The 14,954-nt window shown below is 59.3% G+C and overlaps 1 protein-coding gene across 1 annotated transcript in view; it reads right to left on the bottom strand.

Moving 5' to 3' along the window:
* The window catches only part of WNT3 (Wnt family member 3), a 47,147-nt gene extending 38,887 nt beyond the window's left edge, over nucleotides 1-8,260 (bottom strand). Inside the window, exon 1 of the mRNA XM_069481580.1 lies at nucleotides 8,086-8,260. Coding sequence (XP_069337681.1) covers nucleotides 8,086-8,165 — 80 coding nt within the window. The 5' untranslated portion in view covers nucleotides 8,166-8,260. The remainder of the gene's footprint in view (nucleotides 1-8,085) is intronic.
* Nucleotides 8,261-14,954: the final 6,694 nt, after the last annotated feature.

The raw sequence follows: 14,954 nt of genomic DNA, 5'->3' as shown, positions 1-14,954 counted from the left end.
ACCCACATCCCCCACCATTGTGTGCCTGGTTGGAAATCCCACTCTGGGCCTAGCTCAGCTGGGGTCAGGCCTGTGGTCTCTGCACCAGGCCTGGGGGACCACCACGCCCCATGCCCTGAGCTGTGAACCTGGGCATACCCCATGGCCACTTGGCCTCAGAGCCGAGGCCTCTGCTCCCTCTCCCGGGCGCTGCCCACTGGGCATCACAGCCCCTCCAGGAAGGAGCTGAGGACAAGAACTCTCCTGTCCAGTCTCATTTCTTACTCCTCTGTGGGAAATACTAGCTTCTCAAGCTCAGAGGCTCAGAGGGTCTCACTGGGTCCATTCTTAGCACCTCCAAGCAAGGGCTGGATCTTCCTCCTCTTTCCTAGGATGAGCAACAACAGATGACATCTCTGGAAAGAACCCGCTGCTTCTCAAAGTGCTTTCACAAAGATTATTCCACCTGAAGCTCTGAACGCCCTGTAGGTAGGCAGGGCAAGCAGTTGTGTTATGATCATTGTCCATTTTGCAGATGAGAAAACTGAGGCCCAGGGGTTAGGGACACATCCACAATCTCACAGCTGTTTGAGTGTACAGGTTAGTGCCCTACACCCCCCACCCTGCCCTGAGATCAGCCTAGTGACCGCCCCCCACCAGGCACAGATAATCCAAATAGCTGGGTGACCTGAACACAGAACACGGCCCATGGGATTGAGATCCGGGAGCTAGAAGTCCTTGGCCGGCAGCTCTTCTGACTCTCCTATTTACTGAGGCCCGGAACAGTTATGGGAGTTGCCCAACCTCACACCACAGCTGGTGGCAGAGCCAGGTCTCCGGTCCCCTAACTCCCTGCCCAGAAGCCTCCCATCTCCTCGCACTGCACCCTCACGTCCCAGAGCCCATGTCTGCGTCCCCATCCTTTCCCTAGCTGTACGGGTGCGCCTGACATTTCTGGAATTCACTGCACACACATAATGAGGCCATTTTGAGAAGGCCCGCCTCAGGGGGAACCAGAGAGCCGTCTAGTGTCCCCATCCTGACCCCTGCCAACCCCTCCAGGCTGTACGAGCCAAGCTGCAAACAGATAAACAGACGCTATCGGCCTCGGCGACTCCACCCCTGCCGCCCGCACCTCTCCAGCCCCGGGACCCAGCAGTGAAGCATTTGGGTTTCTGAGCAAAGATGCAGGCTGCACAGGAACAGGATGCCTTAGAGAGGTGTCACCAAGCAGGTTGCTGCGTGGGTCAGTGTTCATAGACGGAATGCAGATAGCAACACCGCAAGTGACTCAACAGAACAAGGACTCTTGTCAACAGCACAGAAGTGATGTTAGCTGTAGCCTGTGGAACCGTGGTGACTCCCGGAGATGTGGGTTTAGCATGAGGACGCACGGCTGACCCTGCCTGCAGAGCCTCGGTGGGTCTAAGGTGGCCACTGTGCTCACAGGAGACAGGCAGGTTGCTAGCGCTGAAGAACTGGGTTTCGGCCCCCGCGGCCCACTGAGAACCAAGCAACGGAAAAGGAGCGAACTTGAAGGCAGGCCCTGAGAGGCAGTGGGAGGATAGGATGCTGGAAGGAACATGTGGAGTTGCCACACTCAGAAGATTCTAGAAACCCTCTTCCTGGGGGGTTAGCCAGTCCCTTGCCCAGAAGCAGGGAGGGGACCGCGTGATCTGTCCCAGCAGTCCCGTTTTCCAGCCCCGTCTCCAGCCAGATGACTCCCTTGGAGGAGGCACAGGAGATGGGACTTGGGTCTCTTTCCTCCTTCCCACCTTCTGCACGCCCAGAGGCAATTCCGCTCCCTGGCCTGGCCTCGTGCTGAGGACAGTGAATTCCCTGTCTGGCAGCGGGAGAAAGGACCCTGCTGGAGCCCGGACAGCCAAAGGGACAAGGCCTAGAGGGGGAGGAGGTAGAGCCTCTCCCCTGCCGCCTCCCCACACATACCTCCACCCCCCAAAGAATGTAATTAAGCAGCAGGCCTCTGCCAGGAGCCAGGCTTTCTGCCTTCCGTCTATAAATCACCTTCTGAATCATCGCTCAGCTCCTAGAGGAGCAACTTCTGCTCGGGCTGATCGGGCTGCTCCGGGCGGCCCTGGTGCCACGCCCCCGGTGAGCCTGCTCCCCACCCTCCCGGTTCCAGCTGGGAATGGCAGTGGCTGCAAGAGTCCAGCAGACTCTGGGGTGGGGAGAGGTGCAGGGGACACTCCAGTAACCCTCTCTACTCTGCCTTCTCCCCCTTGGGCAGGCAAGAACTGAAGTTAGCTTAGCCTGGCCTGGCCCCTTCAACTCAAGAATAAAGCCACAGGCTCTTGGTCACCAGTGCCAAGCATTATGGGCCAAACTGGCTCTGGAGATGAGGAGAAAACAGAGCCAGGTGGGGCCAATCTGGGAGGGCTTCTTGGAAGAAGCAAGTTTGGATCCAAGACTTAAATGAGCCAACAGTTTGCAGACAGGGCAAAAATAGCTAACATTTACATAGTGCTTCCTGTATGCCAGGCATATTCTAAGAGCTCTACGTGTATTCACTCATTTATTTTTCACAGCAACCCTGTGAGGTAGAGGCAATGACTGTGCTCATTTTACAGACGGGGAAGTTGAGGCTTGGGGAGGTTAACTTGGCCTGAGTTACCCAGGTAGAACGTGGAAAAACCAGAAGTGAATGCGGACGGCCTGGCCGCAGAGGAACGTGAGGTGTGGAAGTGCGTGCAGGCCGGCGTGGCTGCAGCTTTGGGATTTAGGTCAGATGGGGCTGCAGAAATGAAGGGGTGGACTGTCCAAGGCAGGCCCAGAATGTTTGCTGTGGAGCGTCAGGTGTCACAGCAATGAATAGAGTCCCTGGCATAGACTCTGAGAGGCAGAGGGAACCCTTCAGTATGGTCAAGGTAAATGAAGACCAGAGAAGGAAAGGAACTTATCTCAGGTCACACAGCCAGTCGGTGGTACACTCAGAACTCAGACACAGGTCTCCTCGCACCCAGCTCTAACCATTTCCTAACATGCAAGATAACACGGATGTGCAGATGTACTATCAGGATGGCCCTAACCTTCGGGGAGGTGGCGGTGAGGTTAGGCATACCTCCTCCCCCAACTGGGGTAGAGAATGTCTTTCCCTCCTTGGTGGCTTTAGAAGGACTCTGTGGCTCACATCAGGGTGGGCGAAAAAGGTCCTCCTCACCCCTGACTCAACATATTCTGAGGCCAGAAAAATCTTCTTTTTTCCCACTCCCTCCCTAGAAGGGTCTAGTAGCCGCATCCTCCTCGGACAAAAGTCACCTCTCCTGCCCCGTCCCCAGGCCCCTTGCCTTCTGCCCAGACCAAGGGCAGAAGTTTGGAGACCAAGTTTGGAGCAAACCCCAGGGCCCTAGCTCGCTTCCTGCACCCTGTTCCCAGGCTACTTTCTCGGTTTTACATCTGCCCGAGTACGGGGGACGTTTATTAGCACTAAGTTCTGCAGTGAGCAGGACCGGAGATGCTTGGCTGAGTCTCTTCTTTGTGGATTTCCACTCAGAGCCCTCTCTGGTCTGCCTCAGTTTCTCCTTCATCAGGCATTGAGCATGCGCCCAGGTGCCAGCGTGTGGGAACTGGTAGGGTCTGGCTGGGTTTGCCACAGGGGAGGCTGCAGCACGTACCTGCTGCAGGACTTGACACCAAAGTCCAGCGCCTGCCTCTTTTGCCCCCCCCCCCCAAAGGTCTTCCCACCAGGACAGGATTAATTGCAGGGCAGACATCCCAAACCGGAAGCCCTCAGGATCCCTGGGGTGGAGGTGGGACTCCACCCATCCATCGCTCACCTCTTGGCCCCAAAGCTGTTGATAAAATGCTCTGAGATTCTGGGAGGACTTTCCCTGACAGCTGCCCCCTCCCCCACGCCTCCCCCCCCCCCACATTAAAGCAGGTTCTTCCAAAGACGGAACTCAGCTCAGGCTCTTGGAATTATTCTAACGTTTGACCTGTTTTCTTCTCTTTAAGCAAATGTGATCCCGTCAGAAGAACACCAACAGATCAGCCACAGATGCCGCTCCCTTCGGACACTCAGGCCCCACCCACCATGGGGGTGGAGTCAGCGGGAGGGCTGTTAACTCACTTCCAAGAGACCTGGATTAATTTCCCCGCCACATTCCCCCCAGGGAAAGGGCTGCCCTGGAAGAGAGACCACCCGGTGAAAGCCTGGCCATCCATCCGTTCTGGTATCTGCCCATCTGTCTGTCTGTCTGTCTGTGGGATCAACAGCCTCCAGCCAGCTCAGCTCCTTGCCAGCCCCAGCCAGCCCCAGCCCCAGCCCCAGCCCAGCCGGCTGTAATTCCTGCCTGCTACAAGTGTTAACACCTGGCCTGGGGCCTTCCTCCCCCGCAGTCTCCAGGTGCCTCCCTGGGCCCAGCCCACTGACCCCACTGGGTTTGACTGAACATGTTCACAAGCCTCTGAAAGGCGGCGGTGGAGGTGGGAGTGGGTGGGGGAAGCAGCAGGACGTCTGACAGATGGAGAAACTGAGGCAGGACTTAGGACAGGTGATTGAGTGGGAGGACAGGTCCCAGGATGGTGGACGGAGAACTCAGGTTCTATTTCCCAGCTCTCTGCCCATGTCCTCTGCGGAACACTTTCACCCAAGCTGAGAGGCAGGGCAGGCTGGTGATCCCCGAGTGCAAGGTGAGGAACCTGGCCCAGGTACCTGAGTCACTCATCCTCAGTCCCACAGAAGTGGGGTGAGCTCCAGCCCCCAGCACAGGCCCCTTCTACTGGAGTGCTGGGCTAGACCCTAATAAGATAGGTTCATTTTTCTCCCAAGAAGGAGAAGAAAGACAAGTTTCTCCACTGGGAGCTCTCTGGACGGACAAGGAGAGTTCTAGAAATCAGTGCTGCCGCCACTGCTTCCTGTCCCAGCTCTGCCACTACCTGGCTGGGAGGCCCTGGAGCACAGCACTTCCATCCAGGAGCAGGGGCTGCCGTCTGGCCAGTGCAGGCTGCCGGGGTGGAGGTGCCCCCCTTGAGGGTGGCATGGACAGAAACCCCAGCTACATGAGTCCCCTGTAAATCCCTCCTGGGGAATGTGTGAGCTGGGTGGGCAAAGGGGCAGGCTGGGGTGGGCTCAGATGCTAAAGGAACTGGAATCTGACTGCCTGGGGGCCAGAGTGGGAGCAGAAATCTCAGGCCCATCCGCTCTCCAGCCCCAGCCCCGCCTGGCCCTGCGAAGGTGACTCACCTCCACCCCAACTCCAAGACCAAAGAAAAAAGACCTCAGAGAGGAGGGCCAGTGACTACAGTCCCCAGGCAGACAGGACAAGCTGGTGCCAAGGAAGGCTCTGCCCTCGCCCCTCAGCTTGGGATCCCAGGTCAGCTGTGCTCCCTGCAGACCTTTGCTTCCTGCCTGACCTTCCCTCCAGGACCACAGCTGCCCCTCAATGCTCAGCTCAGGTGTCACTCACACCCACGGGGCACGTGTCTGCAAACACGGCCACAGACATGCAGCCTCGGGCCCAGCCACTGACACTTGGGGACAGGATCACAGACAGACCCAGACACCGAGCTCACACAGATATGGACACGAGGCTCACTCACACGCACAAGCACAATCAGGTCACGGCCACGAGCACTGACATTCACGCACAAAGACATGTGTGGGGCTTTCCCTCACACTGTCACGGAGGCATGCACGCGCACGCACGCACACACGCACACACCCAACACTCACATGCCCAGTCATGAACACAGTCAAGCCCGGCATCACAGACACGAGCGCTGACCTTTACATGGGCAAAGATACTTCTAGACTTGTCTCTCTCTCTCTCTCTCTCACACACACACACACACACACACCCCAGAATCTGCCACTTGCTGACACTTGTATGCACAGACACACACACCCCGTCATGAGCCGTGGCCCAGGCACACCCACAGCCACAGTTGCCCAGTCCCAGTCACGAACACTTCTGCACACAGGGACACACGAGTGTACAGATGACACCTCTCAGGGTCACAGATCCAGAAAACACACACATACATAAGCAACCACAGGCACTGACACGCGCATGGCACACTGGACCTGCCCACCCCCACATCTCACACACACACACACACACACACACACACACGTCTCTCAGCTCAGACAAAGCGGCATCCCTGTCCCCCCCACCACAATTCCCAAACAAGCCATGTGTGTAGCATTACGTTAGCGCCAATGTCTCCACCTTCCAGGTTTTCCCAGTGTTTCTTTCCGTTGGGTGGTCCTCATCCAGAGGCTCCCCAAGGCACCCTTTCACACCAGAACCCCCAGACCTGCCCACCGGCACTGCCCCAGGAAGTGCCTCCTCCAGTTCATAGGGCAGGGGAGCCTGGTCCCTCTTCCTTGGTCCCTGCCCCCCCTGGGGCTCCAAGCCTTTCTTCCTGCCCCCCTACACCCCTGTGAGGGTCCCTGCAAAAGCAAAAACAGCATGGCTTTGGCCCGGGAATGGGAAGAGGGTCAGGAATGGCCAGTGAGGCAGGACTGGTTTCAGCAGCAGCTCCCTCCACCCCTCAGCTGGCAGAACCCCCCATCCCGAAATCCCTGGCTGCCCTGCCACCCGATGGACTTCTTTATGACAAGGCCTCAGGCCAGCCCGACCTTCCAGGGAAGGGTGGGCTGGGCAGAAGAAAGGCTTCCCCTTGGTGTCTGTCCTGGGAGCAGCTCCCAGCACCCTCTGAACAGAGACCCTTGGTCGTGCCCTGCCCCTGCCTCTGTCTCTCCCGGGGGCCTCCGAACATCCAGACACAAATGCTGCCACCTCCAAAAACCTGGAAGAAGATTCTCGGGGTGCGGCCCCCAAATCTTGCTGGCTCTGCTTCCCCTACCCTGGGCTCTGGGGTGCAAGGCAGGCGGAGTGGGGGCCTGCAGGCAGTACCCGCAGGTACTTCCCTCTGACTTTCACTCCAGGGCCCACAGCCACACTTCTTACTCACAGATCCCGAATTCTTCCTCCTCACCTCCCACCCCCAGGCCGAGGCTCTCCTCCATCCAGGAGGGGAAGATTCTTTAATTAAAGTTTTCCAGAATGCAGGGGGCTGGAGACTGGGGAGAGGCGGGGTGTAATTTAGAGAACTGGTTTCAGTGTGTCTTCCCCTCTGGCCCCTGGGACCTGCGGAGGGCGGGGGAGTGGCGATGGGGCCGCTTGGAAAACAAGGGGGCTCCCTGGAGCTGGGGCTCCCAAGGGGCTGTTGATCCCTCACCCAGTCCCCCGACACGTGCTCAGCCCCCCAACCCCTGCGTCTGGCTTCCCAGCCTCGTTTGCTAAAACGTCTTTTGTATCCACATTTCTCGGGGACGGAATTCTCCTCTCCCTTTCTGCTCGGTCCTCGGTTTTCCAAAAGGAATGAATGTGTCATGGGGAATTGGGTTTTTGGTCAAAGAACAACAAGCCTACCCCTCCTAAACAACTACGTTTTCAAGGAACCCCCATTTCGCCAGGATGGGCAAGCAAGAAATGAATCAAAGCCGAATTCAATGGCATCTCGGATCAGCAAATACCATATTCACTTGAGAGGCTCAAGATTAATCTAGAGCAGAATGGGGAGAATCTGATGAAATCCTCCCCACGGTCCCCTCTGCCCCGGGAGGACCCCTGAAGCCGCTGGGGTCTGAAATATGACGGCAACGGGGTTATTGTGGCCAAATCTCTTGATGGAGGCGCAGGCAGAGGTGGGGTGGCAATGAAGGAACAGGATGATTTTGCCCATGAAGACCCCAAAATGGAGAAGAGGAGTGGCTGGGCCCCAGGGACAGTGCTGGATTTCCAGAAACCCAACTGCAAGCAAATGGAGGGTCTTCGGGGACCTCCAGATTGGGACGGGTGGAGGGTTAGGATCTAAGAATGAGAGACCTTCTGAGACGGGAAAGTCCTCCAGCCTCTGCAGCGGGAAGCAGGGAAAATGGTGATTATCCGAGAAGCCAGGAGTTGGATTCTGAAGGCGACACCAGCAGAAAATCCAGGAGGGGTGGGCGGGTGGGGGGCTGGAGGGAGGCAAGGAGAAAGGAGCCCAGCCCTGCCGCAGCCCACCCCCAGCCCGCGCCCCCCACCTTCCCCGGACGCGGCCGAGAAATCGGGCCGCGGGCAGACAAGAGGCGAGTCTTACCACCAAATTGGGTAGCCGGCGAGGACCCTGGTGCCACCGAGCAGGAGGCCGAGGAGCAGCCCGAGCAGGTGGGGCTCCATTAGAAGCGGCGCCGAGGAGGAAGTTTGCCCGCGACCATGAAGAGGGGGAGCGACGCCCCCAATAGTTGGAACAAAGTCCACTTGAGATTGGAAATGACTTTCGGGCTTGGCAGAAGCGCACCTCCACCCGCAGCCGCCCCCCTCCCGAGCCAGCGCGGAGCAGCCGGGTTTGAGGATGTCAGCGAGCAGCCAATCAGCGCCCGCGGCCTAAGGTAAGAGATGAGTCTGTAGTTCAGCCTGTCAATCACGCGCCCCTCCCGCCCGGCCCACAACTCGGGCTCCGGGAAGGGCATCGCCCAGCAAACTTGGGCAAAGCCCGCGCCCCGGACACAGTGAGGACCTGGGGGCTCACGGCACGCTGGACCCTCTGCCGGCCCGGGCCCGCCGCGGGCCCCGCCAGCCAGGTTTAGGCTTTGACCCGGGCGTCCACGTAGTGACGGGTTGGCATTCATGGGTGGCTCCTTTTCTGCCGGGGACCGTGACCCCTTGGGACGTGGGCCCGTGAGGAATCGAGAGGAGATACCACAGGGAGGTTTCCAGAAGCCCTTCTCGGGCAGGTCAGGATCAGGGGGTTGGGAAATGCAACCCCTCCCAGCGTCCAGCCTCCCGATCCCCCAAGCCGGCCCTAGCCCCAGCCGCAGGGGTCGCCCCCCGGGGGTCCGAGAGGCGCGCGGAAGAGTCCGCAGAGGCTCGAAGGTCTAGCTGCGGGCGGCGCCGAGGGACAGAGCCGAGTGTCATTTGAGTCTTTTGTCAGGGATCAGATCGGTATCGGGACCTCCTGCTGCCTTTGCATTTCCTGCAACTGACACCCTCGGCCAGTTGCATTTCCTGCTCGCGGAGTCGGGTCACTTTCTCCTCCTCGCGGGGTATAGGCCCGACCCCGGCCCGGGTCAGAAGCACCATCCACAGCCCCATTTGGATCTTGGGGTTGAACCATTTGGGGCCAGCAAAACGCAGCAAGCCCTGGCTGAGAACAGCTGAGGTTCTCGGAGGACCTTGTCGCAGGACCCTGGCAGCCGACTCTCCTGCCTGAGGCCAGGGGACCTTCTGCTGATGGGGAACTCCAACCTGGGGTTTGGTGATAAAACCCCTCACCCTGTGTGGACAGCAAATGCATCTATATACCCCAACCCCTCCCCATAAGAAAAGAGTCGTTTCAGCCCCCCTATGGGTTTTTTTTTTTTTTTTTCCCCTCTCTTCTTCCTCTCCAGAGCCCAGGATTTAGGTCTGAGCCCTGAGTGGTACAAAGATTTTGGCCAGGTTTGGGGGGACTCACCCCCTGTCACCTGTGCATCTCCCTCCAGCCTCCCTCCCGGCCACCCGGGGCGCAGGGCCTCTGGAGCAGCCCTGGCCTGGGTGAAGGAAGCCAGGCAGGTGAGAGGGGGACGAGGATCGCTGTTCAGGAACTACGCAGAAGGGTCAGAGAATGAGCCCACTGGAGTCCGGCCTGGAGGCGGCTCCGTGCTAGGTGGGGGCCACCACTAGAGGAAGGCCAGGCCAGGGGGCCAGACATTCCTGGCCTTTGATCTGGGCCGCCCCGTACCCACAGCTCGAACCCGCTGCCCCTGCCGCCCGGGAGCCCTCTCCGCACGCGGCTGCTGCCGGCGCGGGAAGCACGGGGAACTGGCCCCGGGGGCACCAAGGGTCGGGAGAGCCGCCTGGGCTTGTCACCGGCTTCTGCCGCGTTCCTAGCCCAGTGCTCGACTGGAGGGGGTGGGGTGGGGGGAGAGATGAAAGAGAGGAGGCAAGGGGAGGAAAGGGAGAGACAGAGAGAGACACTGAGAGACAGAAAGCGAGAAAGGGGGGAGAAGTGAGGAGAAATAGCCCAAGCAACCCGTGGGAGGCAGAAAGGGAAGAAAGGGGCAAGGGGAGGCGGAGAGGGCCAAGGAGCTGCAAAGCAAAGAAAGATCCTGAACCTGCCCTGAGCAGTGGACCTGGCTGTGGTTGTGGAGATGGGGATTCCTACAGATGACCCCAACACTTCCTGGGCTGGTTTGGGGCACCCTGTTTCTGATTCACCTGGAAAGCGGTTTGCAATGGATTGGCCAAGAACCAAGGCTCTAGAAGTAGAACCCTCCCCCCACCACCCCACATCATGGACAGAGGCTTGCTACATCCTACCTGGAGTGCTGTCCTACCCATGGACCTCCTTGGTGGTTTTCTCATCAGAATTGTCTGCTGGAGCTCAAACCCTGCCCAACAGCTTGGGGAGTTCCAGAGCCCCATAATCATCTTTCCAAGAGCTGGGAAGAGCTACCTTCCCTGGCCACCCAGACACTACAGTGGATTCAGTGCGGTAGGGCAGTGGGGCCTGGACTTGATGGCTTCTTGGGGTCATTTCAGGCAGTGGTCCCCAACCTTTTTTGGCACCAGGGACTGGTTCATGGAAATCAATGTTTCCACAGACAGTGGGGTGAGGGGGCAGGTGGGGGGTGGCCAGAGCTCAGGCAGTGATGCGAGGGGTGGGGAGCGGCTGTAAATACCGATGAAGGAAGCTTCACTCACTCTCTTGCTGCTCACCTCCTGCTGTGCAGCCCCCCACTTCCTGCTGTTCACCCCCTCTTTCTAAGTTTCAATGGAAGACAATTTTCCCACAGATGGGGGCAATGGGGATTGGGGGCAGTGGGGCTCTGCAGCCCAGGCCCTAACAGGCCTGGGACGAGTATCAGTCCATGGCCCGGGAATTGTGGACCACAGATTTCAGGGACTCAAGTCTCCACAGGTGCCAGCCCCAGGGCTGTAGGGGGCATGCGCGTTGGCTGAGATATGCCCAGCCTGTGGTATTGGACAGTGTAGTCAAGACTGGTCATTCCCCCAAGGGACACATGTATCTGGATGCTTCCTGCAGGCAGCCTGGAGCATCAGGAGACCCCGGTCTGTGCATCGGGCAGAAAACAAGTAGGTGGGAGGGTGCCCTTTGTGGAATCCGGAGCTTGCTGGCCCTGCGCTCTGGGGAAGTAAAGGAGGATGGGCCTGGGATCTGCCAGAGGCCCCACACGGCCCCCTGGAGAATGGAGGGGTGTGTGTGGGGATTTTCCCCACTTGAAAGCTTCCCAGAGGAGGGAATTCCTGAGCCTTTCCTCTCCCGCCAGGTGTCCTTCCTTCAACACAGGTTTAATTTCCTTCCTCCTGCTGGTCCCTCGCTGTTGGTGGGAACAGAGGCATGGTCTCTGCCTGGGCAGGGAAAGCACCTCCGCACCAAGTGTCACAAATGAAAACACCCCGTCTCATAATCACCTCAAGCCCCAGGATGGGTTGCACTTGGTGGGGAAAGGGTTAAATTCATTCACTCCACGGCCAGCTAGGATGGGCCGGGTGGGGGCAACAGCATGGTGGACTGCCACGCCTCAGCGCTGAATGGGAGCGTGGTCTCTTGAACAAGGGCACCGAAGGGAGCAAGGGCCAGGGAAGGGGGAGCGGGGTAGGGGCAAAGGGGTGGCACGTGGGAAGCACTTTGTGTTGTGTGTGTGAATGTCGGGGATCTTAGACCTGGATGAGGACCCCACCCCCAACCCACCACCTTTCTAGCTGCTCTGAGGTTCCCTTTGATGTGCGCTCCCCCAGGCCACTGTGTATTCAGCGCGGCACCACCGGACCTCCTGCCGGCACGGTGTAGACAAAGAACACCGCGGCCGGTCCACCCGCCCTCATGGGGCTACCCGTCTGTCACCGGGAGGGTGGAGGAAATCTCCATTCCAGGCACTGTGCGATTCATTTTCGTTTGAAACATTTCCGCCCGGAGCCAGAGCCGCCGCGGGCGGGGAAAACAGCAAGTGCGAAGGTCCAGAGGCTTAAACCAACCCGACTGGAGCGAGAACAGTACGAAGGGGGCGTGCAGGGGCCTCCGAGGCCTCTGCCCTGGAGAGAGGGGCTTGCAGCTTTCTCCTAAGAGTCACAGGAACGGCGGAACGGCTTTAAGGGAGCTCCCTAGAGGCCACTGGAAGGCTGGACACCAGAGCGCAGGCTGGAGGCAGGAGGGCCCTGGCGCGGGCGGTGGGCGCAGGAGCTGGGTGGATGAGATGTCTTTCAGCTGTTCCGTTCACAGGCGTAGAGGCGGCGTCTGGAAACGCAGGAAGCCCGTGCCCCGCCTGCCAGAGCGCAGAGTAGGTGAGCAACACCTGGTCATCGCACGCGGACGAGCGCAGGTGCGCGCGGGCGTCTGCCCAGCGCCCCGCCGCCCCTCCGTGCCCGGCCCCGGCGCGCCCCCTGGCGGCGGTGCGGATAGCAAGGCAGGAAGTCGGCGGGCGACAGGGGGGCACCCCCCCCCCCCCGGCCCTGGCCCCGCTCGCGGAGCCCACATCGTTGTGGGGGAGCAGCCCGGATCTTTGCGAATCCCAGGCGTCCTCGTGAGCGAATGCCCTTAAGCTGCCTCCCAATGCCGGCGTTTATTTGGGGACAAGGTGTGCGTGGCTTTGGGCTCCCTTCTCCTCGCCACCCAGACAGTGCTCTCGGGAGGGCGGGAGGGGCGAGGCGACGCCAGGTCCCGGGCTCGCACCCCGGGCACAGCCAGGCGGGGACCCTGTGAACAGCAGGGCCATGTCACGAATCCTTCCTGGACCCCAAGATCACAGGTGTCCCCGTGGGCGCGTGAGGGCTTTTCCCCGGCGCGGTAGTTTCCCCTGCCCGAGCTGCCGACGCCCAGAGCGCTTTGGAAAGCGACTGGAGTCAGCGTCCTTTAGAAGGGAGGAAAGGGGGCGGGGAGGGGGACCTCTGGCCGGCTGTCACCCCCGAGCCTCCCCGCTTCAGCCGTCCGGTGGGGATGACACTGTACGTCGCACAGGAGCCGTCGGCGTTAAGTGAGAACCGCGCTGACGGAACGCCAGACCGCGGAGGGCCAAGGAGAAATATTGGGTTTCTGTCTTCTCTCCGGGGCTGAGGAATCAGCTTCTCTCTGGGGTTCCTCCTGCCCCCGTCGGTGTCAGCTAACGGGTTCCTGCTCAGGCCCCCAGACCTTCCTCCAGAAGGATTTATCTAGGAAAATACTGTCTGATGTCCCAGCCCGAGACCCACCTCAAACTCTCCTCTTCAGAGCGGACCGCGGCTGCCCCCGGCCCTGCCGGGTTAGGGCCTCTTACTCGGCTTAGCTCGCGACATAGCCCTGGACACATCACAGATCAGACGTGTCTGCCTAGCTGCTCACTTACGTGCTGTCCATTTCCTACTCTACCATCTACACTCCCCGAGACTGCTGAGCCCCAGCACCCGGAGCAGGGTCGGGCACCAGCAGCCCCTCATAAGTGTTGGCCCAGGGCAGAGGGAGGAGGCAGGACCGCTGACACCTGTCTGGGCTTCTCAGGGTCGCCATGTCGCACAGACCTTCACCCCTAGGTCTCCCGCCCACCCCTACTGCCCCGCTCTATTTTCTGGTTCCTGTTTCCCTCTCGGATAACACTGTGCCCCTCCAGTGGGCTGAGATCAGGGGTTGGCAGATTGGCGGCCCCTCCTGCTGCCCCCCCAACCGTGCGGCACCACCTCTCTCCTTCCCTTTCTTGCTCTTGTTCAATCTTCCTCACCCCAACCCCAGTTATTCTGCGTTTGTCTCAGAGCCCCAAGACTCAGCCCTAGACAAGGCTGGACTGCCTGAGGTCTCTGGGGCTCTAACTCAAGGCCAGTTCCTGGCTTGGGGGTGATCTTGCCAGAGGAAGTGGAGCCAGACCTCCGCATATGGCTGCCATGGTTTCTCGTGGTCAGGGCCAGAGCTCCTGGGTTTTCCTTCCACTCCCCTGTGTGGGGGACATAAGCCGGCAGAGGAGACGAGGGGAACCCAGATTGCCACCCGAGGGGAGCTTGGAGCCATCTTTGATCTCTGTCTCCAACCTGTTCACCTGGGCTCTGAAGGCAGGAAGATGTCTCTGTTTTTCTCATCGCTCACAAACACTGACTGTGCCTGCTGTGGGCAAGGCCCCGAGGAGGAATGGGGCCATCCTCAAGAAATCTACCTTCCTCCTTAATAACCCACCCCCCACTGCTGCACACAGTAGGTGCTCTGTGTATTTGGGGATGGTCCATTCCTTCAACACGTCTTCCTTGAGCAACTGTGTGCAGCGCCCCTTGCCAGGTGAGAGCCCTGATGAGCAAACGCGGCCCAGGTTTGGGCTGCACGGAGCTTACCATCTGCTGGGGTAGCTATCGGACCATCAAACCATAAATATTTCCTTAAGGAACAAGACAAGAGCTGTGAGAGTTCTTTCTATCTCAGGGTCTTGGGGGAAAGACTTTGGTGGGAGATGGGCTAGAATAAGCCTGATGGTATCCTTGGAGATGGTGAAGAAATTTCTAGTCAAGCAAGCCCTGGTGTGCACCCTCCAGAGCTCTGCCAACTAATTCTCTTCCCCACAGACCAGTGTGGCCAGTAGCAGTAGCTGCTGGGACCTCAGAGGGGCCAGCCCATTGCCAGTGGGCTGGCAATGGTGTCCGAGCTGCCTCACCAGCAGGGCCCAGGAGCAGCTGCCTGTGGCTGGTACAGATGTGGGCGGGCCCTTCAGGGGCACCTGCCTGGCTTTGTCCCTCATCCCAGCAGGGCCCCCCTCCCTTGCTCCTTTGCTTTGGCTTCCAGGTAAGGCCTGAATGTGGTTTCATATGTCTGGCAGGAAAACCCTCTGTCTTAGCGGTTGCATTAGAGCCCGGATCTTGTGCCACCACAACCCCAGTGAATCCCAGATCTGCCTCTTACTGTGTGACACTGAGCACATTACCTAACCTCTCTGATCCTGTTTCCTCACCTGCAAAGTGGACATAATAACAGCTGCCTCAAAAAGCTATTGCTTGTTCAGTGGAGTGATATCTGTC

The sequence above is a fragment of the Eulemur rufifrons genome, chromosome 9 (assembly GCF_041146395.1).
Source record: "Eulemur rufifrons isolate Redbay chromosome 9, OSU_ERuf_1, whole genome shotgun sequence".
Taxonomy (NCBI): domain Eukaryota; kingdom Metazoa; phylum Chordata; class Mammalia; order Primates; family Lemuridae; genus Eulemur; species Eulemur rufifrons.
Note: the sequence above shows the minus strand (reverse complement) of the source record. Positions and strands in the feature narration are given on the sequence as shown.